General features: G+C 52.2%; 9 protein-coding genes across 9 annotated transcripts; 4 read left to right on the forward strand and 5 right to left on the reverse strand.

Moving 5' to 3' along the window:
• Window positions 1-1,094: 1,094 nt before the first annotated feature.
• Window positions 1,095-2,635, forward strand: GT037_008444 (uncharacterized protein; the record flags this gene model as incomplete). Its single annotated transcript, XM_038933491.1, has 3 exons — window positions 1,095-1,173; window positions 1,233-1,385; window positions 1,437-2,635. 3 exons carry the CDS (start codon window positions 1,095-1,097, stop codon window positions 2,633-2,635), a joined length of 1,431 nt encoding a protein of 476 aa, XP_038784156.1.
• A 3,229-nt stretch (window positions 2,636-5,864) lies between these two features.
• GT037_008445 (uncharacterized protein) lies at window positions 5,865-7,116 on the reverse strand (the record flags this gene model as incomplete). The annotated part of the gene is made up of 2 exons (XM_038933492.1): window positions 5,865-6,910; window positions 6,963-7,116. 2 exons carry the CDS (start codon window positions 7,114-7,116, stop codon window positions 5,865-5,867), a joined length of 1,200 nt encoding a protein of 399 aa, XP_038784157.1.
• Window positions 7,117-7,832: 716 nt separating this feature from the next.
• On the reverse strand, window positions 7,833-9,833 carry GT037_008446 (uncharacterized protein; the record flags this gene model as incomplete). The annotated part of the gene is made up of 1 exon (XM_038933493.1): window positions 7,833-9,833. The coding sequence occupies one exon, from the start codon at window positions 9,831-9,833 to the stop codon at window positions 7,833-7,835; it is 2,001 nt and encodes a 666-aa protein (XP_038784158.1).
• A 634-nt stretch (window positions 9,834-10,467) lies between these two features.
• On the forward strand, window positions 10,468-10,794 carry GT037_008447 (uncharacterized protein; the record flags this gene model as incomplete). The annotated part of the gene is made up of 2 exons (XM_038933494.1): window positions 10,468-10,478; window positions 10,527-10,794. 2 exons carry the CDS (start codon window positions 10,468-10,470, stop codon window positions 10,792-10,794), a joined length of 279 nt encoding a protein of 92 aa, XP_038784159.1.
• A 2,152-nt stretch (window positions 10,795-12,946) lies between these two features.
• GT037_008448 (platelet-activating factor acetylhydrolase ib alpha subunit) lies at window positions 12,947-14,435 on the reverse strand (the record flags this gene model as incomplete). Its single annotated transcript, XM_038933495.1, has 3 exons — window positions 12,947-14,128; window positions 14,179-14,344; window positions 14,398-14,435. 3 exons carry the CDS (start codon window positions 14,433-14,435, stop codon window positions 12,947-12,949), a joined length of 1,386 nt encoding a protein of 461 aa, XP_038784160.1.
• Window positions 14,436-15,124: 689 nt separating this feature from the next.
• GT037_008449 (uncharacterized protein) lies at window positions 15,125-17,877 on the forward strand (the record flags this gene model as incomplete). The annotated part of the gene is made up of 3 exons (XM_038933496.1): window positions 15,125-15,393; window positions 15,443-17,795; window positions 17,845-17,877. The coding sequence occupies 3 exons, from the start codon at window positions 15,125-15,127 to the stop codon at window positions 17,875-17,877; spliced, it is 2,655 nt and encodes an 884-aa protein (XP_038784161.1).
• A 660-nt stretch (window positions 17,878-18,537) lies between these two features.
• On the forward strand, window positions 18,538-20,010 carry GT037_008450 (plp-dependent transferase; the record flags this gene model as incomplete). The annotated part of the gene is made up of 4 exons (XM_038933497.1): window positions 18,538-18,735; window positions 18,791-19,001; window positions 19,083-19,510; window positions 19,564-20,010. 4 exons carry the CDS (start codon window positions 18,538-18,540, stop codon window positions 20,008-20,010), a joined length of 1,284 nt encoding a protein of 427 aa, XP_038784162.1.
• A 488-nt stretch (window positions 20,011-20,498) lies between these two features.
• On the reverse strand, window positions 20,499-21,345 carry GT037_008451 (riboflavin biosynthesis protein ribab; the record flags this gene model as incomplete). Its single annotated transcript, XM_038933498.1, has 2 exons — window positions 20,499-21,127; window positions 21,213-21,345. The coding sequence occupies 2 exons, from the start codon at window positions 21,343-21,345 to the stop codon at window positions 20,499-20,501; spliced, it is 762 nt and encodes a 253-aa protein (XP_038784163.1).
• Window positions 21,346-22,168: 823 nt separating this feature from the next.
• Window positions 22,169-24,158, reverse strand: GT037_008452 (mfs agza xanthine uracil permease; the record flags this gene model as incomplete). Its single annotated transcript, XM_038933499.1, has 5 exons — window positions 22,169-22,857; window positions 22,907-23,497; window positions 23,628-23,879; window positions 23,934-24,024; window positions 24,075-24,158. The coding sequence occupies 5 exons, from the start codon at window positions 24,156-24,158 to the stop codon at window positions 22,169-22,171; spliced, it is 1,707 nt and encodes a 568-aa protein (XP_038784164.1).
• Between the last annotated feature and the right edge of the window lie 1,920 nt (window positions 24,159-26,078).

The following is a 26,078-nucleotide window of genomic DNA, read 5'->3' on the forward strand; positions in this document are numbered from 1 at the left end:
TAGGTCTGGACACTGTGTTGGATCTAATATTTACTTTGCGGTCCTCCCACAGTTCCATTGCTTGGTGTTCAACACCCACCCTAGCGCTCTCTGCGACCGGGCCTTTTGAGGCGAAATATACAAGCGGACAATGTACCTGAAAGTAATGGATAGGCTTGCTTCCGGTTCTATATGTGCTGGACGCTATCGACGCAGACAATACAGATGATCTCCACTTGGCAACGGGCGACGGATGCTTTGAGTTACGGCCGTCGCGGCAAGAGAAACACGCTGACTCGACAAGCGAATCGCGGCCGCAATTGAAACATGCCGTGCGTGGAGTCCCGCATTATTAGAGGCGGGCTGGCGAGGCCAGCACAGCAAAGAGGAGAGGAGCAGCGTCCGTCGCAGGCCTCGCGTCGTCGCGGTGTGGACCGTCTAAAAAGCCTGCGGGTCATCATGGTCAGGACGGCAGCGGGCTTGCGGAGGGTAGGATTTATGCGGTGAGAGGGTGCTGCTGGCTTGCATGCAAGTGTGGGATTCGAGCGCTAACCCGATGGGACCAGCATTGCCCGCCGTCATGATGGCTGATCGCGCTTGCAGATTCGAGCGTCGAGGTCTGAGCGCACTTGCCGATGACGCTAAGCTCCACAGCCAATTACACGCACCGCAGCGCCGTGTGCCTTCCTCTTAACCTGTTCCTCCCGCTCGCTCTCTTCCCTCTCATCACTACCTCACCCGCACAACACCACGTAGTATACTGGTCTGGTCGTACCCAAGGAGCTCCGTCTAACGCTTTCGGCCAGCGCCTCTTGCGCTCGGTTCCCCTTTGATCCTCACCAAACTCTCCACTCATCCTGTCGTCCTCGGTTTCTTCCACGGCGTTCACGGTCCCAATCCAGCATACCATTGACCAAGATACCCTCTGGCGTTTGAACTAGCATATTCTCAACCCTACTATTCTTCCCTGTATCTTTATCCATTCGCTCACGCCCCGCGTGTGGCTTTATTTCCGTCCTGTTTCGTCCTCTCTAGCCCGTTGGCTCCCTGGAACGCTCCCACTCAGCTGCTCGTAGCCAGCTGCGACGACCGCACTCGGCCGTTATCGCCCCGGTATGCCTGTTATCGATGGCGAGAAATGGGCTTGCTCGTCCTGCATCAAGGGCCATCGAGTGAGCGGTTGCAACCACACTGGTATGTCGCTCGCACAGTGCGACACTTGACCACGTTCCAGTGCTAATATTGTCCTGAAGATCGCGATCTGCACCACATTAACCCCAAAGGTCGTCCCGTCAAGCAATGCGAACACTGTCGCGGTGCGCGCAAGTCCAAGTCCCACCATGCCAAGTGCGATTGTGGCGACAAGAAGGACAAGGACTTGCACAAGGACAAAGGCGACGCGAAGAGTGAGCTCATAGCTGGCTTGGCCGTCCCTGACAATTCTGACGTTACTTTAGCTCACGACAACCGCTGCCAGTGCCATTCAGGCGCAAAGTGCTTATGTGGTACCAAGAACGAAGACGTTGAGCTCAAGGTCGACACCACCCGGCAGACACTCCACGATGCTCGCGCGAAACCCAAGTTGACTGCGACGCATTCGGAAAGCCACTTGACCGTCTTCGCAAACGGCCACCACAAGCCTTGTCATCGCAACAACAACTCTGCCCACGTCTCCGGTCTGCCGTACAAGATCCCTCGTCCGCATACGTTACATGGCCATGCCGCCTTTTCTGCTCTCTCGCAAGACAAGACTGCTCGCAGCAAGCCAGAGCCGACTACTACACGCTCCATGGACACGCTTTCGTTATCGAACAACGACTTCCACACCATGTTTGGATCTACTCAGCGATGTTCCAACAAGCCTACGACTCCAAACGTTGGTGGTAGCCTCGACACTTTCGCTTTCAACGACATGTTCAGTAGTCAACCTGGTGTCTTTGGACAGGAGGGCGAGTCTCCCAACAGCAACGTAAGCGACACGTTTTCAACCCAGCAGTGGCCTTGGATCGCCGACACCGTGACACCAGTGAACAGCACATTCGGTCTGGGTAGCTTGTCCACTTCGCCGTCGCAAGATTGTCTGCCAAACATGGATAACGACTGGCTAACAGCATCCGCTGGGTTTGACCACGTCTGGTCTGCTACTGATCTTCCACTGGACCCGAGCAAATTCAACGACGAGTTGGCTCAGCCGATTTCACACAGCGGCGAATCAAAACAGAGCGGCCCTGGTCTCACTGTAGCTTCGTCTGCGCACTCAGAAATCGGAGAGCCTGCCCTCTTCGGTGATCTGGACTTCAACAAGGCTCCTCAGTCGGCCGCCAGCGAGTCGCTTTTCTGGGAAGATACTCCTGCGTATCGGTTTAGCACTGCCGTCCCGAGTGAACTTATGAACGGGTTGCCAATGACTACTGCAGCGCCCATGTCCAGTATGATCAGCTTCGATCCTATCTATGCCAAGAGCATTACTGCTGCGCCAGCAACTATGACGAGTACCGCCTCATCTGACTTTGCCGACACAGCCGCAATCTCGATGCCTAGCAATTTCGAAGATGTTGTTCCCATGGACCCATGGCCTTTAGATCAGACCAATGGTGCTTTCAACGCGATGAACAATTTTGATCTATCTTCTTATGCCAACAACGGTTGGTTTTAGACGCCTGCGAAGGAACAGCAAGCTCTTGCAGCTGCTGTTGCTTTTGATGACGCCATGACTGATGACGCTGCTGGTGCGCGATGATACCAACGCCTAGGCGATCTCTATTCCTACCTTCTTTTAGTCTTCACGACTACCCTTTTTGACCTTCGGTCGCCTGTGTATATTCCATGACCTGGCCCGAACCATTCGCTTTATGCGCGTTTGAGGCCGTTTTTACATAGCTCGCGTCATCACTGTTTGTTGCATTTGATGGTCGAGCAAGTAAGCATCCGTATATACAATGGGATGGATTTGGGTGGTGATTTCCATGATTGGGCGATTTGCCCGCGGGTATTTCGCAAAAGTATAGACGGGGCTTCGGCGTTGTGACGTCTGCCCTACAATGAAATAAGAATAAAGTAAAAACAAACTCGTGTCTTCATCGTCACCCTCTGCTCGTCGTCGTCAATTGAGGCGTCCTCTGGGGCGCCTCGAGCCTTGCCGGGTGACGTCCTTCAACCGCAGGACGTGCCGCACGGCCATAAGGTTCGCTGTAGTCCCTCCACCAATCCGCATCTCCGCCAATCCAACGAGTTTTCAGGGTTCCCGCCCTCGCCCACGCCCTGCATGCGAAGCGTGGAGCGCCAACCAGCAGAGATTTTCGCTGACTTTCCAAGTTTCCATTAATCGGTCGGCAAGGATGGGGGGCTATCTCTAGCAAGACCGTGATTAACCTTTTGGACGCGCATGCTCTGGAGAGATCCCACGTCGGACCCGGCTACAAGGTCCTGCATCCAAGGTGGACGAGGACGATGTGTGTGGATGATCAGCCACAGATGTAACACAACTACGTAGTCTCACGGGTACAAGATGTGTACACTAGACGGCGCAACAGCGCTCCTGGCGGCTGCCATTGTTGAATGTGATCATTCGCGATGCTATGCACAAAGGGCATGTGCCGCGGCCTGGAGTCAGGCTATCAAGGCTAAACACTGGCCATCGCAACCTCACCAGAGGTAGCTACTTGCGGACAGGACTGTTCGCTGAGCGCGGCAAGCAGCCTGAAAGCTGGGCAAGCCGCCAGGAATGCTGAGGGAGCGGCATGACCACGAGCATGTCACCCCACGACTGATGCGTTCGCGATCCGACGCCCGCTGCACAGCACAAACAAAGAGCGATGTTGTTGTGCATGCCCAGTGCACAGCCTCCGACGCTTCCACTATGGCGGTTCGTAAAGCGTAAAGAAGTGCAGCTTCGATTCGGCGAACCAGAAGCCTGCGCTGAGTGTGCTCACATGTTTTCGTAATCTCCGGAAGTATACTTCCTCTCAACATCTCGCGATAAAGCTAGGCATTTCCGGATATCATCCCAACGAAACATGAACAAACAGAAGACGATGTTGTTCACAGAGATGGACAGCGTGTCAACTTATAACATCCCCATCGTTTGACCCGAGCATCAACCCGCAACCGTACGTACCCTCTTTCGCTTCTCAATGAAGCGTTCCAATGGCGAAAATCACGCATGCAATACATGGATTCGTAGCCGCGGGCGCGCCCGCCTAGCGATTTCCTACTTGAGAGTAAAGCATTACAATATGTGAAGATTGTATGGAATGTCTAGACGCTGTGCATTGCATCGCTTGGATGATGGATACTTTTCCCGTGGTTTGGCGTTTGCAGGCTTGCGGGGGTGAACGCGTATTCGCGCTAGTGAAAGATAACTAGTCCATTCGTTAAGGCATATCCAGAAACGAACTGGTTACCAGACGCCATCTAAAAAAACTTAAATCGCCAAAGTTGTCGTCTGTCGAACTTGACAAAGTGTCAGGGACTCTGCCAGACGCAAAGATCGACGATCCCTAAACCTGCTAGCTCGGCATCGGCCGTCGGCTTTGTCCTCAGTGGCTGGTCGCATCTCGGAACTTTCGGAGGGTCGGAGGGACCCTGAAAAAGTCCCTGAACTGGCAGCGGTTCGAAATGATGTCAAGTCTCGTGTTGTGTTGTCTGAACCGAGGCGAAAGTCAACGAGGTCCCACCGACTTTCCCCCATCTGGTAACACAACGACTTGGATTCCACGATCGCCAACCTTTTGTATGATTCAGTTGCATGTTCGTTGCGAATGGGGTGCGCATGTGATGTGGAGTTTGTGGGTTTTGCATCAATTTTTGTAGCCCTATCTGAATCCTCAACCCTACTGGCAGATGCAGATGCCCGGGCAGCTGCCGTGGTTGCATTTTGTGTAGTTGTGAGTTAGGTAATGCTAGTGCGACCTACGTCATCGCGGTTCTGGAATCGCCGGAGATGTGAAGTCTGGTGTCAGGAAACTTCATTTCCGACTTGAGACCAGGAGATCATCAATGGTAAGCACTGTGAACACTAGTTCGTCGTTACGGGTGCATGGTCGGGTGTACTAATCACCTGCGCAGCGGAAAATCTCCGTTCGTGCAGCTTTCAAGTCGATCTTTACGGTCGATGGTGGGCTTGTTCGTAACACGGCAGGATGGGCGGCGCGTTTACCGCGTGTAGCATGGATTCTTGATAAACGAGGATACGACTGGCGGTGTCGATGTTGTGTGGGTAAGCTGCATATTGCAAAGGGGTATACGCCTTGCTTAGTACTGGATCCTAATGGACCTAAATAGCTTCATTAGCGGTGTAGTATACTTGTTCGCGTGCATAGGATATGTGCAGCTGATTCTGATAATAGGTACTCAAAGTTGACTGAGGCACCTTCGAACGTTGCGCGACAGCTCTATATCCGGATGTAAGATGTGATGAGGTTTGTGTAAAACGAGCGTAGTACACTTCACACTGCTATGATGTTCCCTGATGTTGGAAAGACGAAGAGTAAGATGCCTGTCCAGTCATGCTTGGTTCCACTGTGGCCTTTGTGGGTCGACCATCTCGAGAACTAATCCTTGTGCTACAGCTCACAGGAACGGCCCACGTGTTCACCAGTATAGGTTCTACTCATCTGTGAAAAAGAAGATACATGATACTTGACAGTATGGATTACAAGCACAGGGTAAAGTGCTTAAAACAGCTAATTTTACGGGATTATAACAGAATGGCAGCATGCTTGCAAAGGCAGAAGCCTCTAGACGCTGAATAAAAAAAATGATACTTGACAGAAACTAGCTAAGAGTTTATACACCAACTGCTCATCAACGCTGAACCGCAGGAAAGTTTCAACATATCATACACTGCTGCATTTAGTTCGGCAACCCAGACCTCCCTTAGTCCGTTATCTCATACCTTCCCCACCAAAGTCATCCACCTCTTCATATCCACTTGCCCAATTAATCGGCTGATACCCACTAAACAAACTGTCTCCTAGCTGATACCCTGGTTTACTAAAGTAGGTCGACATTCGTCCCATGACAACTGGCGGTGTATCGTAGTCTTCGTCAACATAGTAAGCTGCATCTTGAGGTATAGCAGTGAAGTTCGCTTGTGAGGGCCAGTAGGAGGTATTCGAGATTTCTGGGCAAAGAGGCGAGGGTAGAGGTGATGTTTGTGTTGCGATCGTAACGTAGGTAGGTCTGGTTTGTTGTGGTGGCAATGGTAACGGTGAGGTGTGGCAGCCGCATGTGCACGGTGGAGTGTCTGATGTGACATCTCTTTGCGCCTGGAAATTCTGCTGTCGTGTTGCAGCATTTGGTGCTGTGTCAGTCCGCGATGGTGGCAACGGTGGTTTATTCGTTACTGATGCTGGGGATACTGTTTTTGTTGGTACCTTGTCGCGCTCTGGTTCGACGACTGGCACGCCATATATCCCATGCTCTGACGTTGATGGAGATTTCACTTGCTTCAACTCGCCTACACTCGACCCAAGAGCTGTCCACTGCGATATGTATGAAGGTCGTGTCGGTTGTCTTGTCTGGCCCTCAATAATCGTCTCTCCCAATAGCGATATTTCCGAGTTCGTTCGTGAGTTCGTATAACTTAGGCTAGGTGGCCGACTGGCTCGTTGCGAGCTTATCGAACTCGATCGCTTACTCCTATTCGTGTCGCTTGTTCCGCCGTCAGATCGTATACTCGTCTCCGACAAGGGCCTCAAGAATGACACTGTTCTCGATCTTCTCAGTGCTTGCCTATCAAGCTTCTCTTCGTCTTCTACTGGTGCCGGTCTTTTCACTTCTGGTTCCTTGTACTCCAACTTCCCGTTTTTATCAGACGCGAAATATTCCTCCCCTCGTCCAAAAACGACTTGGAGTGACGCAAAATCTCGCGTTGTGCCGTCTGTGGGGTAGAGCCAGTCTCTGAGTGCAAGAGGAAGATCATAGCCATCTTTTAAGTGTCAGTGCTTATTTTGTTCTTATGCTAGATTGCGTATGCGCACCTTGCTTGAACTCTCCGCCCTTAGTTTTCCAACAAACGTAGTACCGCTCAAAAGCACCAAATGCGCAGACTATGAGGTCGTCTAGGCTATCGGGGTCGTTTGGGTCTTCTGGTATCTCGCCCAGGCGCTTGTAGAGTCTTGTAGATGCATCCATTGTAGATTCTTAGTACCTACGTATGACTGAGAAGGTGTATTCGGGATACGTTCGGTAGGCAAGCATCCACCGATTGCATCAGCTGACAAATAAGAAATGACGGCTATATGCCGCGAGAAAGTAACAACTAAATGGTCTCAAGATTTCAACAAGAACACACTCGTTTGTGCGCAGTACTCACTACGCTCAGGTAGATACCCCAGCTTTCAACGGTCAACTACATTACTCCCATCATCGCAGCATTACCATATCTTCTTTCAAACAATACATGATAAATGCCACTATGTTCTCGCGTGATTGCTATCGGTTGCGACATGTTGCCAAAACGTGTCGGAAACTTGAAGCACTTGCGAGGAGCGAGTCGGTCGATGGTGGGTCGAGTTTCACATCTGCCGGTCAGCAAGGGATGCAACGGGCGGATTAGCCGGCAGATCTTTCACATACAGGACTGTGCAGCGTACAAACGAGCAAATGGTAAATTTAAGGATGTCGTGTGTGGGTGCTGATATTGTGGAAAAGAGAACGCTGTCTTGTAATGTTGAAGGAAGCGAGCCGATGGAAGACGAGAATGACGCTTAGCCCTTCTATGCATCAATGTGAACATCTCAACTCAACTATCAGATTTCTATTTGTCTTTAAACGCGTTAGAGTTTGGAGAGAATCCTTTAGGCCTAATTAGTTGTTATTTTGATATTGGAATATCAGCCTCCATCAATTCATCTCTTCGCCTGCCCATCTTGACCTTCTAAACTAACCAGATTATCAATCTCCCTGAACAATGCTGACGTAGTCTTCCTCCCACTGTTAGTCGCCGACCTCTCTCTTCCATTCCCTCTAGAAGCAGTAGCAGGCTGTCTGGACGTTCCACTCACCCTACCCTGACTTCCACCGATCCTGTTGCTCATGCCCTGGTTGCCCTTTCCACTCGTCATAGTACGAGCAAGGGACTGTCGTCCAGATGTTATGGATGAAGACCTGGGCGACAAGCGAGAAGTATCGACTCTCGATGGAGATGACGATAGCCCAGAGACAGAGCGTTCCCTCTGCTGGCGATTTTGGCTAGATGTTTGTGTTGCTTGACGGGAAGTCGATCTTTGTGAGGTCGCACTTGGACTGGGACTTGACCTGGAAGGATTTGGTCGACGTGGTAGAGATACAATCGGCTTGGAGCTTGCCGTAGTTTGAGCTCCCGATATGGCTGGATCTTCTCGCAAAGAAGGTGCTCGCTGACGTGGAGGTGTTATAGGCCGTTGATTAGAAGGATCTGAAGGTTGCGACCGTGCTGCCAATGCTTTCGCTTGATTTGCTTTCGAGATTGCCAGCGCTAAAGGTGCCGGTGTTGGAGAGGCTTGAGGCTGTACGCTAACCCCAGGCGTGCTCAGTGACTCGCCTTCGTTGGAATACACGGAAGAAGTAGTACTATTAGCACGAGATCCACGTTCGTTTGATCGCCTTCGAACATTGGAATCAGGCTTTTGAGCTGCTGCCAAAGCCTCGAACTTCTGAGCCTGGGCTAGGGCTCGTGAGCCACTGCTTCTGTTCAGCTTGGGTGTGGTTCGCTTCTCGCTCACAGATGGGGATTGCTGCTCAGCGGGTCGGGAGTCTGCCTTCTCTGGTGTACTTTCCTTGTCATCGATAGAATTTGAGGCTGGTTGAGTCCGTGCAACATCCTGCTTCAGAATAACTTCGCTCTCTTCACCACTCGTTGACTGCACTTCGGTAGGCAAAAGTTCTGTTATGATAGAAGGCAGAGAACCTCCAATTCCTGGTGAGTTCTTGATCTGGCCCATGCCAGATGTTTCAACAGGTCCTACGTTTGGTTTTGATGTTGAGTCCAATGTTCTCGGACCTCCCTCTACAGTAGGAGAATATGCTGGTGGCGGCGTAGCAGGTCTGAACACCAATGACTCTACCATAGGAGGTGGATCCTCAAAGATAGACTGCGGTATTTTCATCGGTCTATACGACTCCTGCTTATCACTGCCTTGACTTCCTTCCTTGTCGACCACTCCCGGCTTCGATACCAGTGCCTCTGCGGCCAGCGGCTGATCGACTGGTGCATCCTCTTTCGCATCGACGGCCCTTTTCGTCGTCTGATCCTGTTTTCGAGCGCCCGCCTCTTTTTGAAACCTCTTCTCTTTTCTACTCAATTCGATCTCCAACACCCTGGTACCAGGAGCGACTCTTGACTTTAGGCCGTCATCACCGAGGTCAAAGTAAAGACCCCAAAGGCCTGGCGCTTCTTCGACCGCGCACCATCCTTCCCAGCCATCGAATGTGAGTCGTCGATCTTGTCGCGTGCAATCGAACGGACCAGTGAGGTTTGGTTGAGCATCTGCGCGAACACCGTACTTGACTTCCCCTGTCTCTTTGTCGACGTACACCCAGTTCATGATCGGTGCAACGTCTGTGATTGTTGTGACAAGGCCTTCGTGATTAGTATCAGGATAAGGTAGGTAGTATCCAGCGTAAGGATGGCCTAGTGGGCTCCCATCCTCAGTGCCTGTGTCAATCCAAAGCTTTCCATTTCTCAAGACGACCTGGCGGCCGTCTATCTCTCGGCTGCGATGTGATGACTTGACGCATGTTGCGATGAGGTTGCAGCGACGGGCACGGTGCTCCTCTCTCTTCTCTTTAGATTGCGATTGTCGGACAGCTTCTTGTGAGCCAAGTAAACCTGGGGCTACGATGGCAGCGATGAGGATTGAGAGCACCATCCTGAGTGTGGTGCATCACGGTAGTGCATTCGTGGATAGACCAGCACGGATATCCACTCGAGTCACCATCGCTTGTGGACTGCAACCGATTCGTTCTATGCGCGTTACCATAGCTTAGTAGAACTGACTTGGCGTCGTGATTCCGATGGCCTGATGCTCGTCCGACAGAGCAGCCATGTTCAAGCTGAGACGTTCGCCTTGAGCCTCACCACCCCCTGTGTGTTTCATCCTCCCAACCGCCCCGCCAACAAGCATAGCATATCCCCACAACGTCCAAGCGACTATGGTTGATCATCTTGTCTGGACCCTGGATTCTTCTTCCGCAGTGAGGCTGGTACGAGACTCGGACGATGGCAGCGACTGTGAGACGCAGAAGTGCCACAACAGTCGTTTCGAGGATCTAACGCGACAGCGACTAGTGGCGAAGAATAACGATCTATGCTATCGTTGTATATGGTGGCGACTCTACATATAAGGCAGAGATATGGTACTCGATAAAGGCCAGTACAGTCGACCTGCATCTCATCCCTACCATCCACCAACAACACTCAGCAACGGCCCGGAGCCTGCCCAGTCTGAAGCACCTGCCTAATACCTAATATTAGTTCCTCGTCGTTTTCAGCCTTTTGTCAAAATGTCTACTCTGTAAGCAGGTCTTATGTGGAAGAGTGTTCATGTGCTAACCTCGATCAGCGACTCCACCATTCGCCCCACAGCCTACGGCTCCGACACTGAGAGCGACGGACAAGCTTCTGGTGGTCGTAAAGTCTCTTCGAAGGTTGGGCCCGTACCATCCTCAGCCACACTCAACCGACCGGCCGGAAACATCATCAAGGGCCCAGTGGATGACAATGGCAAGCCGAAGGATGCTGCATTGCTACTCGGTATCAAGTTGGATTTGGAGGCAGAGATTCACTTGACGGCAAGGATTCGCGGAGATATTACGATTGGGTTGTATTGAGCTATTTGTATGGTGGATATCAACTATGTTCGGCGTTTGGCATGATGCATGATCTCCGTAGCAGAAGCAAGGCATTGGCTTCGCAGAGGGCGATCCAGGACATCGGAGAAGGCACATATTATTGAATGAATAACATCTCTTCGCAAGAAGCATTGCCACAGTGGGCACACGCATGCTGAGCATCGAGGCGTCACCAGCGCGAAGGTCACGAAAGTAAAGCTGTAATCTGAGCACGTCGTTAGCGTTTGGTACACTAAGAACAATGACTATGTGCAAGTTGAGGGTGCTGATCAGACTCATGCCCTGTCACAGGCAGTTATCACCATTGCCGTAGCTCGGTAGACCGTCGTGATAAATTGAATGTTCATCTTATAAGGGGAAGTGAAGGCTATGGTAGGAGACTTACCAAGTGTTTCATCACGCTTACAGTAGTAGTAGACGATCCTATGCAACTCATCAGTTGCTGTTGTATCTTGGCTTCTTGAAACAAGATGATGTATGTGTGGATCAGACATGACAGTTCTCGTCGTCGCCGAAGCTTGGACATATGCTTGTCGTTGGTAGAGTCGTATCATCATTTCGGAGAAGGAGAAAGGCGCTGAGCGTACCGGTTGGAGGGTGACAAACACTAATAGGTCTAGGTAGCAAGTTAGTAAGGACTTCTACCAAGAAAGAGCAAGCAAATGGTATGCATTGGCGATGGATCAGTTGACATGAATGGATATTTTTGATTTTAAGTCTTCACCGGGCGAACCCGTCGGACTCGTCATCAAGTGTTCATCATTTCGCAGGGTTTGGGTAGTAGGAATGTGCTTACCAAGTGACATCTCACAGGCTGTTGGCGAATAACAGACTGATTGAGTTGTTAGCCGAAGCTCAGCAACGCTTGTATGAACGTAGAATGTGGCGGAGAAGATCAGTCGGCGAGGTTTCTGAGGCCTGCCATAATAAGCATATCCGTCAAGAATTGTCGGTGCCCAGTGCGGAATCATCATATGGTATTCGAGAAGTGTTCGGAAAGAAGGAATCGTACCAATTGAAGAATTCTGTAAAACGCGGAATGTTAGCGAGAGCTACAAGCAGCGTTGAGAAGAACAGTAAAGGTGAGGTAGAGATCAGAAACAGCCATTTTTTATCGGCACTGCCCGAAGGCTTGGTCGGTAATTTCCAGCGTGCCGTAGCACAACAGGTCATCATTGTAGGGTTGGGGAATAGGACGAAGATGTGCTTACCATTCAAGTCGTCCGGTGACGGAACTGCATACTGCAGTAGCTAGAATGCGTCGCGCATGTGCGCTTAGCGTTATCAAGAAATTCTGAAGCTAGTTAGCTCGATGCTCTTTTCGCAAAAGTCGAAGACAAATGTGATGGAAGTAGTCCGATCAGACTGACGTGCAAAAGTTGGAGTTTCATTCCCCGAGAGGTCAAAGACTCTAATTTGTTTTTGGCTTTGTGAATCATCATGAAGGTGCAGAATGAGGTGAGGGTGATGCGCTTGTACTTACCAAAGTCAACTCATGCTGGAAGCGGAGCCGTTAGTGCTTGTGGTTAGCAGTAGATGTTTTGCGCACTGAAGCAAATCTCGCTGTATCGTTGATGCGCCATTGTTGTGCTGCTGTGCAAAGCAGTAATGATGTAGGAAGAGAAGCTGGAGGTCGCTGAGAGAAAAGTTAAGCTATCGGAGGTTGGGGCTAATTTTTCCGCTCCGCTAGCGCGTTGGTGACTAAGCCCACGTCACGCGAAGTGGGACTTGCAGTGCTCCATCGAGACACGAGCCTCAGTTTCCAGCATGTTTGCAGCACGCTGATGCGCTTGACTACTATCAAGCAATGCGGCACGGAACTTCAAGTCATATCATGCCAATCAGTAAAAGTGTGTCGAGTCGTATCGATCGCGTGTCTGTTATTGTTCTATCACTGGTCTTCCCACCCATATTGACGCCAACCTGATATGCATGCCCCTCTCCTACTTGCGCCTTTATCATGACGCGTGAGAGACTATCATGGCGCGTAACTTGGGTATTTACATGAAGTCGTAAAAACTAGAACTCATGGAGCCTCGTGTATGGAAGCCGTTTCGCCTGTACATCCAACCTTCCCTATGCAGAACACGTACTGAACGATACGGACAAAAGCGTCGAATGGTGTCCCTCTTCACGATGCAAAGATGCGAACGTTCAAATCAACGCAACCTGTCGCGATTACACATCGTATGCCTGCTTTGGCTGCCTCCTCCTCTTTCTTCTTATTAGTGCCGTTGGCTGCGCCATTGGGCGCGTCTCCATTGACAGGCACGTCCTTGATGACATTTGGCGCCCATCGCATACAGCTGACGAAATGTCCGTGTGCGTCAGTCACAGTCTTGACACATCGGCCTTCTTGTGTGAGATCCCAGCATCGGATAGTCTTGTCGTCGCTAGCTGATAGTAGGTACTTTCCGCCTGGATGGAAGACGAGCGACCGTATCCAATTGTCGTGGCCAGTAAGAGTCTTTATCAACGTTCCCCGTCCATCCCATATCTTTATAGTCTTGTCTCTTGATCCAGTTGCAATGTACTCGGCAGAACTGCTTAGTGGTGGCGGTTTCTTGAGTCCGGCGAGAGCTGCAAGGTTGGCATAGGATACTGGGGGCGCTATTGTAACACATTCAATGACATGCTCATGCCCAAGGAAAGTGCACTTGGCCTCCCCTGAGCTAGCGTCCCATAACCTGGCAGTCTGGTCATTTCCTGCTGACAGGAGCCATCGTCCGTCAAAGCTAGGCGCGACGTCTCGTACCCAGTCGGCATGTCCGCGTATCGTCTTCACACAGTATCCTGTTGTGACATCCCATATCCGTAGAGTCTTGTCTCGCGACGCAGAGACTAGTAAGTTGCCCGACGACGGAGAGCCCGCAGCTCCACTGGGTACGAATCGAATCGCAGAGACGGAGTGGTCGTGCCCGGGAAGTGTCCTGATGTTCTTGTACTCGTCTGAGGGGTCCCACAGCTTGATAGTCAAGTCGCTCGAACACGACGCTAGCAGTGTACCGCCTCTGGGACCACCAAAGTCGACGTCCAGCACGCCTTTCGTGTGACCCTTGACCGTTCGTTCGAGCTCACCCAACTCCCAATCCCAGATCTTGATGGTAGTGTCTTCAGAGCCCGAAGCGAGCGACGAGAAAACGGGGTGGAACGCGACGCATGTGATAGGTGAGCGATGTGACTGGAGAGTATGCCGTGCTGGAGCTCGCGGCAGCCAGCTAGTGGGGTCTTGATTCCTTCTGATGAGCGAGGTTGGCGTGGTGGAATCGAGCTCGCTCTGGAGGCTCTGGTTGCGCTGCTCGAGTTCCAAGACCTGCACGGTGTAAGCAGAATGTCTCAGTGTGGGTATTTGCGCACAGCTACCTTCTTCTGCAACCGTACTACACTGGTCCATTTCTTCTCCAGCAGCCCCTCATACTTTTTCCGGGTAGCATCGTCGAAGCTGTCGGCTATGTTGGCTTCCTCCCGGAAAGCCTCGGCCGTCTTTGGCGCGTTTATGACACCCAGATATGCGATTATGGCCTTGTGCCTGGCTCGTTGTCAGTGGTGACTCCCGCGATAGTCGCTATCTGCCATGCTCACAGCTCTTCCGCTTGCCTGTCTGTTAATATCGCGCTCATGGCGGAACAGCTAGCTCACACGCGATTGGTGCTAATCTGGACCATGCACTATCGCAAGGCGCTGCGTAGTCTTGTGCGGCCGATGTGGAGGAGGTTTTTGGTGGGCGCGGGGAATTGCGGTGAGCGGAGGATGGACTGCAGGGGCGGCTGGCGGGGTATCTTGGGCGCGAATTGGGAGAGGGAGCAAGAAGCAGGAGGATAGCGATTGTGTCGAAGCAATAATGTGTGCGTGTGGGCTATGTCGTCGACGGAGGTTGCGTGTAGGGCATTCATGTGGTTGCAGGGATCATCCGCTTGGGCAGGAAGTGACGCTGTTGTTGTTCCCGTGGGAACAACAACAGCAAATACTTGCAGCTTGTCAGGCCCTGACATACTTGCAGCCACTACACCACGCTGTTATCGCTATCCGAGACTTTGCGATTCGACAGTCTCACAAAAAGCAACCCAATACTTTGTCTACTGACATCATCTGGTGAGTCTCCGCCCCTCCTATTCCGCGCACCAGGCAGAGCGCAACAGGCCCACTAGTGCACGCGCGCATCACTGTGTCTCTACACACTGTTTGGGTACTTTGCGCCTCTTTGCTGCAGGGTCCTGTGTATCCCACAACACTCGCGACTCACTGTTTTCCAGCCTTTCTGCGCTCTTACACAACCCCGCATTACACTCGTCATATCCCGTAACAAGCCATGGCAGACGGAGAAGAAGATTTCAGTTCGCTCCCGCTCCCCGATCGCTTCGTCCACAAGAACTGGAAGGTGCGGAAAGAAGGTTACGAGGCCGCTGCCAAAGAATTCAGTCTTGCTGCTAGCGAATCAGACCCCGTCGTGCGCCAGTTTATAAACGATGCGAGCATATGGAAAGGTGTCGTGGGTGACTCCAACGTCGCAGCACAACAAGAAGGTCTCGGCGCACTATGCGCCTTCCTTGACATAGCAGGACAGCAGGGCTGCACACGGTAACTATCTCGCAGAAATCTGCATGGCCCATTGCTGATTTTTGTTTAGGACACGGGGTAACACCATTGCGACCATCGCCGAAAAGGGCCTACCGTCCACACGACCGGCAGCGAAGCAAAAGGCGCTCGAAGCGCTGATGCTGTACATCGAAACCGATAAGCCAGACCCAGTTATCGAAGAGCTCCTACCAGTGCTAGGAAACAAGCAGCCCAAGGTCATTGCCGCAACCTTGGACGCCCTTACGCAGATATATCATGCCTACGGCTGCAAAACCATCGAGCCCAAGCCTGTCCTCAAAGTGCTTCCCAAAGCCTACGGTCATGCGGATAAGAACGTTCGCGCCAAGGCGCAGGAATTGACAGTCGAACTCTACCGATGGCTAAAGGAGGCCATGAAACCACTCTTCTGGAACGATCTGAAGCCCGTCCAACAGCAGGATCTTGACAAGTTGTTTGAGAAGGTCAAGGATGAGCCCGCGCCGAAGCAAGAGCGCCTACTACGATCACAACAGGCTGCAAAGGAGGCTGCAGTCGCTGCACCCGGCGGCGAAGAGGAGGAAGACGAAGAGGAGGCTGCCATTGATCTCGAGCCAGAGTACGAAGCCGTTGACGTGTTTGCAAAGATCCCCAAAGATTTCTCGGAGAAACTGGCATCTTCGAAATGGAAAGACCGAAAGGAAGCCCTCGATGAGACGCAAAAGGCCCTCGACCACCCCAGAATAGCGGAAGGACCGTTTGACGAACTGATTCGCGGTTTTGCCAAGAGTATGAAGGATGCCAATATTGCCTGTGTTATTGCAGCCGCAAATTGTGTTGAGCTGCTGGCCAAGGGATTGAAGAAGAGCTTCGCCAAGTACCGCAAAGATGTTATGAACGCCATGATGGAGCGCCTGAAAGAGAAGAAACAGACCGTGACTGATGCCATCGGAGCTGCGTTGGATGCCTCGTTCGCATCTACAAGCTTCCAGGAATGTCTGGAGGAGATTCTGGAGTTTCTGAAGCACAAGAATCCGCAGGTAAAACTTGAATCATCACGGTTCTTGATTCGATGCCTGAAGAACACCCGCGAAGCTCCAACACCAGAACAAGCCAAGGCCATTGCCGAAGGCTCTACGAAACTACTTACCGAATCGCAGGAGGTGCAGCGAGCTGCTGGTGCTGAGACGCTCGGTACCCTTTGGAAGATCATGGGAGACCGCATCATGAACGCCCATCTGGATGGACTTGATGAGATTCGCAAAACCAAAATCAAAGAGTTCTTCGATGCTGCGGAGGTCAAGACTAAATACAAGCCAAAGACTGCGCCCGCACCCAAGCCTGCGGCAGCCGCACCACCGACGAAGAAGCCCATGGGCAAGCGACCAGCCCCGGGTGGTGTAAAGAAACCAGCTCCTGCCGTGAAAGCACCTCCGCCTCCGCCCGTGGAAGAGCCTGCTGCACCTCTCGAACCGAAGCCGACTTCAAGGCCCGCTGCTTCCAAGCTGGGTGCCAAACCTGGTCTCACTGGGCCGTCGAGGCTTGGTGGATTGAAGAAGCCAGGCTCAGGTCTCACAGCTCCTTCGCCACGAAAATCCGTTGTTTCGCCTCCTCCTGAAGAAGAAGCGCCGCCGCCACAGCCCAAGTTCGGTGCCGGTCGAGGTCTCGCAGGCCGTCCTCTGGGAAAGCCTGCTGCTGAACCTGTTGCTGCGGCTCCACCACCACAAGCACCCAGCGGCCTCAACTTGGTAGAACGTGCAGAACTTGACGAGCTCCGAGCAGAGGTTGAACGAGTACGACGACAGAACGAAGATCTGCGCGGCGAGCGAACGAAGCTTACTTCACAAATTCACGAGCTCCAGAACCAGAACGCCCAGCTCATCGAAGATCACACTCGCGATGTGCTTTCGATCAAGGCAAAGGAGACACAGCTCGTCCGTGCACGTTCAGACTTCGAAGCATCTGAGCAGACAGTACAGAACCAGCGTCGCGAAATCGATAGGTTGAAGCGCGAACTGAGTCGGCAGTTGCGCTCCGCGTCTCCACCGGCGACAGACGTTGGAGACCAGATCTATAGCGATAACCATGCCAACCTTAGCAGCACCAACGGCGCCATGTTCGGTGACTCTGGATACGGCAGTCGAGCCATGCACCCAAGGCAGAGAAGCTTTGCTAGCGGACCTGGAAGTCCAGGCGGCGATGGTAAGGAGAACTTTGATTCTCTATCTCGCCCTAGCAGCAATATGAGTGGCAAGCTGAGTCCGCGCGCAGATGGTCTGTCATCGATGTCGTCGCGTGGCCGTATGAGCCCGGCAGAGAACGGACCTGCTCCTCGAGTACCTTCAGCAGGAGCTTCAGGTGCGGAAAGCTGGAAGCGCGCTGCAGAGGTCACGCAAAATCTGAAGCAAAGAATCGAAATGATGAAGGTCAGTTCTTCCAACCTCTCCTTGAATGACACTGCTAAGATCTCTCCAGGCTAAACAAGGTATTGGACGGCCACAGCAATGATCTCAGCCACTCGACCCAACGACTTCTATCTCTTGTAGGCGTAGCAGTCGTGTTGAGCTGCACGGTTCAATTGCTGCACTTTTTCCAATGTTCATCCAGGCCCATGCAAACTTAATCGGGGGCGTTTATAGGGCCTCGCGGCTCGTCGCTTGTTTTAGACCCTGCATGCGCTCTGTATGCATTTATCCGTAGGCATTTTCAAAGGCGTTTGGCTAGCTTTGGTATGTGCTTGTGTGATAGTGATGGGCTAGGCATGGGGATTAGGGTAGATTGGGAGGCACACAAAAGGCGGGCTCTTGGGCTTCTGTAGTTGTCTTGGTGCAGAGGGAGCGTCGAGACAGACGTCGTTTTTCCTTACGAGATTCCCCACACGCTTTGTTCCTTCACAATAGAACATTAGCACCGTCAATGGAGTTATGTTCTTCTCTTCGATATCCCTTTTAGGAGCTTTAGCCGGGAAGAGTCCACATGCAGCAGGCCGTCAGCGCCAGGTACCAAACCATTGGGAATTCAACTGTGCCGCAGGATGCCCCCTAGGCGCAGGACCGACTGAATGCGACCTTTTTGCATATCGCGGCACTGCAGGGTCGCATTCAGTGTCTCTGTAGTTACTCCACTGACTGAATGCGCCGTACGCGCCATATTTCCGTTTCGTCCATTATGGATCCTGGACTGTCGTTGCGCACGCAGAAGACGCTCAAGGACCTTCTCCCAGCCTTTTCGGCAAGCGCCCCACTGCAACAACCTTTCAACCCTTTCTCCACGATTATCGATCTCTCGCGCGCTGTAAACGAGGTCCTGCATCCAGAGCTGCTCGAGTTCTTCAAAGGCACTGTTGAAGATAAAATCACGAGTGAGGTTTGTTACTCGTGTCTGAGACATGTCGTGTAGCCCGCTAATCGTACCTCAATAGGCGTTCGCGGCTCCTGCTGCATCGCTCAACGGCGGCGATCCACGGCTGCGCGATGCACTAGCTTCATTCTTCAATACCTACTTCAAACCGATTCATGCCGTGAGGCCTGAGCATATCGTTCTTACAGCAGGCGCGACTGATGCTATCGAGAACGTGATCCACGCTGTTTGCGACGATGGAGACAGTGTTCTTGTCCCTGGTCCGCATTGGCGTAAGTCACCTTGCTGCTCGTCAAACATTCCTTCCGCGCTCCTTCGCAACATGGTAGATAGCCAAGACTAATAACATGCAGCAGGATTCGAGATTGTCCTGAAGCGGAAAGCAAAGGTCGACGTCATTGCCGCTAGGCCACCAACGTACGCACATTGGGACAACTACCTTCTCCCTTCTCTCCAGGCGGCATACGACTTCTCAGACAAGAAGTCCCGCATCAAGGCTGTCTTGCTTTGTAACCCAAACAACCCACTCTCGAGATGCTACCCACGAGAGACCTTACTCGAACTGATAGAGTTTTGTCAAGAGAGAGGTTTGCATTTAATATGCGACGAAGTGTTCGCACTCATTAGCGTGAACGGAGTTGACAGCAAGGCACCTCGTTTCGTGAGTGCCCTGTCTTTGACGGAACCATTTGTACCAGAGGGCGCAGTCAAGGTAGATCCAAGCCGAGTTCACGTTGTTTGGAGCGCGAGTAAACTCTTCGGCATGAGCGGGTTAAAAGCAGTAAGTCTCTTCCTTTCCAGGATGATATAGTTCCAGGCCTGACAGACATGTAGGGTTGTATCGTATCACAACAAAACCCTTCACTCCTCAAGGCCATGGCTCTAACATCCACCCACCCATCGTCCATCTCAACTCTGTATCTCAGTTCCCTCCTCACTTGGTCTCAACTCCCCATCCTACTGGCCCTGAACCCCGAGCGTCTTTCGCTTTCCTACAACATCCTTGCTTCCTTTCTCCGCCGGCATAACATCGATTTCGTGGCGCCCACGCATGGTCTTTTCCTGTTTGCTCGGCTGGCAAACAAGGCTGTGACGATACATGACGAGAAAGCATTTTTCCAGGATTTGGAACTGCGGAGTGGGATCAAGGTGGCACCAGGCGGAGGTTTCAATGGAGTTGAGAAGGATGTTGGATGGGCTCGGATGCGGTTTTCAATCAGCGTTGAGGACATGGAAGAAGCGGTCGAGAAACTGGAGAATTTTTTCAAGAAGACCGGATAATGGCGAATTTTGTTTTGATATCGGGGAGATAGTCTGTTACTGGGCTCTGGCGCAAAATTCAATATTATACAACGGGTTTCGATGTCTGTTTACTCTCATGGTAAATGTTTCTTAGGTTCGTCCTTTTGCTGTTGGGCACTCGTTATATGACGTACATGCAGGGCTCCTTTAGTTTTCGGATGTTCAAAGCTTGCGCTGGATTGGAGTATCTAATACAATATCAGGTTTTCTTTTCCGTGCCAGGTGAGTTGAGCAGGCATCCCACCACAAATGCGTCAAAATCCACTACCCACAACACACCAATGCAAGTGTCGTATACGAGCCAAGGCCATCAAGAGCCTCCAGGTCTTGAGGGACTTACAGCGCTTGCAGATCTTCCATAAACACAAGTCGCAGAACCCCAAGAAGTTGCAAACCCCGAAGCACTCCTAGAATCTCTACGTCTTTCAAAGATTCCATCTCCACTGCTTCTCTCTTCTCGCTTCATGCTATGATGTCACGCCCAGCACACCATCGTTCTCCTCAATGTAGCGAACCATGTCGTCAATCGTGCAAACCTTGATCCCCCACTTCTTTCCAAATGCCAGACAATCGTCCCTTCTCATCATACCTCCACCAACAAGCTCCGGCTTACCAGGTACTTCCTCGCCGTCCGTAATCAGCTCGCAGATAACACCGACAGGTTGCTTACCAGCCAACCTGCATAGATCTACAGCAGCCTCTGTGTGTCCCCTACGTTCGCGCACTCCGCCGTCCCTTGCCTGCAATGGCAGTATGTGTCCAGGTCTCCTGAAATGGCTGGCTTTGGCGTTGGGGTCCGCGAGCATCCGGCATGTCAAGCTGCGGTCTTGGGCAGAGATACCGGTTGTGACAGAGGCGTCTGCGGAATCGATGCTGACGGCGTAGGCGGTGCGGTTAGGGTCGGCGTTGTCGGCAACCATTTGCGGTAAATGCAGGGCGGCGGCGCGACTAACGGGTAAGGGTGCGCAGATGTAGCCACTGGAGTAGCGGATCATGAAGGAAGCTTTGGCAGGTGTCAGGGCGGACGCGGCGATTATGAGGTCGCCCTCGTTCTCTCGGTTAGGAGAGTCAAGGACGATTACGAATTCGTCATTTGCTACGGCAAGAGGCGCGTCAGTATAGGGTTTGTAGGATGAGGGGTAGGACGATCGCTTGGGCTGAAAACACCTGGAGAGACGTACCAAAGGCTTGTATGACATCTGGTATCGAGTCGAAGGCCGGGTGCGCTGGCGTAGGTTTTGAGAGCTGCGTCGCACTGCCGTTTACACCATTGGTACCATGGGCTGGCAGCCCGTTCTGAAGTTCCGCGGGCATGTTTCTGGGTATGACTCTTGTCCAATTACTGTCGCCTGGTATCGCCGTCTCCTGATATACTCTTTTTGAGGGAGAGTAGCGCGGGTACTTGTGGTTCCGTCTGCTTGCAAAGCGCGAAGCTCGTGGGAACTTTTAGTCACTTTTGCTTAGAAAAAGATCTCGTAAGCCACCGGATGTCCGCGCTCGGAATCCCGAATTATACCAAGTTCTGGAATGGTAATCTGTCTGTATGATGCGATATCGAGAGGATCTCCTGAAGCACTGCGACGGTCAATTAAGCAGATAAAAAGGTGAAGCGGAAAGTAATGATGTTGTGCTATCTGCGGAACCGGAGCTTGTATGTATCACAAGATACTTGAAGGAGGGGTTCATACCTCGGAGCTTCCCTGCGTCGGGACATCGGCGCGACGCGCACCGGCCTCCGATGTGGCGTTTGCACCGATTGCCGATATGTGGCTAGCAAGTCGTGTGCGACTCTGAAATAGACGTTGACTCTGACGTACAGCCAGCGTTGCACGAGCGAACACGGCTGACGTTGTGCGCTGATGTGGCTTTGCTGCATGACGCTTTCTTTCTTCACGGTGCATGATTAGATTCAGACACGGACATCACCAAGACTTCCAGAGTGCAAGTTTTGAACGTTCATAATCAAATCCGATTGTTTATCAGATACAAGTGAGGGTATAGACGAATAAAACTACCCACGTCGTCTGTGCTCATAGGAGCATCAAGACACGACAACGCCATGTAAAACAAGCTAAATATATCACAAACCCGCACTCAAGCTACTTGGTGCCATAGTGCCACGAAGATGCAGAAGTTTTTACGCTTGCTTATCCGTGACAAACTCCTTCTCGTTGTGAGCGGAGCTACCTTCGCTTCGGGGCTCTGCAACACCCTCAGTCTGTGGGTCCGCCTTCCAGAAGTTCTTCTTTCCGCTGGCGAGCCTCTTCATCCATGGGGGAAGGAGGCCGCCCTCGAGACGCCAAGTCCAGGGCTCCTTCTCATCCTTGTTGGGTGGTACGATGCGACCGGAAGACGCCTTCTCAATGATCCATACAATGGTGTTGATGAGCATGTAAGAGCAGATACCGGCGATCAGACCGTAGGCGATAGAGTATGTGAAAGGCATGACCGCAATGGTGAGGAAAGCGGGAATGGAATCGCCAAGGTAGCGCCAGTTGATATCCTTAGCCGATGTTGCCATAAGCGATCCAACGATGACCAGTGTGCAGCCAGTAGCCCAGGGAGGAATCGATGCGAAAATCGGAGCGAAGAAGATGGCGATGAAGAAGCAGAGACCCGAGAACATGGCAGTAAGACCAGTCTTGCCTCCTTCAGAGATACCGGCACCAGATTCGATGTATGCGGTGACTGGAGGGCATCCCATGAGAGATCCGATACTGATACCAAGAGCGTCAACTGAGTAGGCGATGGAGGAGTTTTCAAAGTCTTGGGTACGCTCATCGATAGCACCACAGAAACGGGCCATGGAGTATAGAGTACCAGTACCTAATAGGGTTAGTACATGACTCAGGTTGTGAAATAAAATGCAACTTACAGTCAAGAATATCGACGTAAAGGAAGGTGATGAAAGCAAGACCCCATTGGCCGGCGTGCTCTGAGATGTTCCACTGTTGAACAGCAAGAATTTTGCCAATTGGGTGGAAGGTGACGACCTGCTTGAAAAAGTCGAAGGCTGAGTCGCCAGTCTCGGTGTGTGGGAAGTAGGTAACGCTTGTTGGGCGCGGCCAGGAGATGATCGAAACAAGCAGAATACCGATGATAATCGCACCCTTGACGCGGTAAAGCATAAGCATGACGGTCAGGACACCACCACAGAAGATACCGATCCACATGGTTGGGCTCCTCATCTTGACACCTCCTGGGCAGACACCATCAACCTGGTCGGCGGCAACGCAACCGGCGAGTTCGAGAGGGGTCGACTGAGCACCGGTGATCAGACCGATACCAGCGGAGTAGGCAAGTCCGATAATAGTTAGGTAAAGTCCAATACCAACGCCGGTTGCGAGCTTGATACTGGCAGGAATAGCCCTTGCAAGCCACTGTCGAATACCGAGCATGGTTAGACCAACGAAGACGAAACCTTCAACGAAGACGGCGGTAAGTGCAACCTCATACGGAACCATGCCTAAAAAGCAATTAGCAACGTTCCAAGAAGATCAACTGGTACGACCCATGGCGCTGGTAAGCAGACCATATTGAGGAACGGCATGACGGCGTCACAAGGGAACGGGAAACGGCGTATCGGTGCAACGTACCTGTACCATGGAAACCAACTACGGTGTAGGCAAAGTATGCGTTCAGCCCCATTCCAGGAGCCAGGGCAATGGGCAGATTGGCAAACAAGCCCATGCAGAAAGACGTCAATGCAGAAATGGCAGCTGTTGCGGTAACCAAATCCCGCCTGACTTCCTGGACACAGAGGGCGTACTGTGGGTTGGTCTCGCAGATGGGATCGTCCGGGAGCCCTGGGCATACGCAGGTACCACCAGTGTCTGACACAATCGATGCTGTACATGGTCATCAGACGCGGTCCTGTCAATGACATCCCGCAATTGACATACAGTTGACAGAGATGATATAGGCCATGGCGAAGAAGGTGGCCAACCCCGCGCGAAACTCAGTGAAGAAGTAGCTTCCCTTGCGCTCTTTGGGCTATAGGGCTGTTAGTGCATGCACCGATTATCGACATGCGATATACATACATGACCTGATCCCTCGAGGCGAAAGTACCGGCCGACGATAGAGCGCGCGACAGCGCTATTCGCCTTGTGAACGAAGCCCGACATGTTGCAGATTTTTCGACGATACCGCGGGGACGATCGCAAAATTGTTGTGCGTTGAAGGGGTACGGTTGATTCGGAGTCGACCAAGCGGCGAGAGAAGATCGACGTCAAGCTCTGCTAAGTGAGCCAGTGAAGGCGAAGCGAGCTTTTAAGTCAAAGTGAATGCGTAGCACAGGGTCTGGACGGATGTAAAGTGTATCTAGCATGATCCCGCACCAAAGAGATAAGGACCAGCGGCGACACCCAACCCTGTCGCGTTCAACCTCCCGCAAAGAACCAATGACCCATATCAGGCCGATCAAGCCCTGCTTTAGTTGGACTAGTCGCGCAGCCCATGCGATCCCACATGGCGGCAGGCTAGGATGCCTCGGCGTGTTGCGCTCAAGGTGACCGGCCGCTTCCTCAGCCTTAAGCCAGGGAGCGTAGTGAATTCCCGGCAAACGTAGCTCGCCTGTCGCGACACCTTCAACTTGGCGCCTACACATGCTTTTCCCTGGGCAGCCACAGCAGCCTAGGCGTATCAGTGCTGAGGGGGCTCGGAGGTCGCCGGCCGGCGCCCGAAGCTACGACATGTGGAAGTCGCCTCTTGTATCTGGCGACGAATCTCTGTTATCGTGGCTGGGCAGATGCACACGAAGGCGCAATTTGACGATTGCAAATGGAATTTTGTCAAATCTTCGGAAGGGTCGCTGTATGGAAATAAAGGTGGAGCTAGCGATGAGACGGTTAACGGAGGTACGCCTAGATGCGTTAATGAATTTCTGATAGCACCAAGTGGAGATCGTGAAGCCGTCAGCGCTCCCACTTCGATGCACAGCTTGCTCACCTGCATACGTCTTCTGCAGTCGTGCTCCCTTGCGGAACGCGACTATCCATGTCATGTTGGTAACACCAGTGCCCTCAGTGGATATCTGATGCTCATGAGCGAACCCGATTGCCGGGGCACCAGGGACGGTTCGCGTCTAACCGCTTCGGCACCAGACTGCATGATAGCGCAAGGAGCTCCTTTTCCAACCTACACTCAACACGAAGCACCAACGGCTGTCTGCGCACCACCCCCGGATAACAAACGCATCGCTTTCCGTAAATCCGACCTGGAGTGAAGGCTATGAGCGAACTTATTGGCTCGTTCCTTCTGCCGGGGTAATGTACGCCCACGGGGAATATTCGCCCGGACGAGATTCGATAGACTATTAAGCAAGGACGTCTAGCCAGCTTGTTTGTTTCTTTCTGTCTCGAACACCCATCTCGACAACCCACTCGAGAGTCGTACATTTCGACCAGGATACACCAATCGATCGCAAGCCCTAGACCATGCCACCACGTTTTCTTGTCTCGCGATATCTCAAAAGCAATTGCGCGTCTTTTGGTCTTGCGAGACTCCACTTGGTGCTTTCTCGAACGCCCCGATCTGATGTTTCAAGGCCCCATGGAGTCTAATGCGGATTGCCATCTATCCGTACCGCCATCAAGCTGTCTCCATGTTTGGTACAACCAGCAACCAAACGGAGTATACTGGGCACTGGCCTACACGGCTTTCCAATCCGATGCGCCACGGGCCGCGGCAGGTCTGAAACCTGCGACGGGCATCTAAAAGTACTGGTAATGTCGCAAGGCCGCCTACTTTGAACGGACCATTGGTGGAAATTGTCGATTGCGTGCTCAAAGCACTGAGACAACGTCGCCGATTGCTGCAGTGGATCATTCTGACGTTTGCAAACTTTATCCAAGTTTACTGCATTGTGTATGAATATAGCTAACGATGTAGACGCCACGCAACAAACAACAATCGTTCTAGCCGGCTTGCGCCATGCGAGCTGAGAGAAAGCGGGGAGGATCATCGGTCTGCCGCAAGCGATGCCATGCGGCTACCCCTTGCGCTAGTGACAGGTGTTGGCTGCTAGAGAAAATGCACTACACGTC

Source organism: Alternaria burnsii (genome assembly GCF_013036055.1).
Source record: "Alternaria burnsii strain CBS107.38 chromosome Unknown 753, whole genome shotgun sequence".
In the NCBI taxonomy this organism is placed as follows: domain Eukaryota; kingdom Fungi; phylum Ascomycota; class Dothideomycetes; order Pleosporales; family Pleosporaceae; genus Alternaria; species Alternaria burnsii.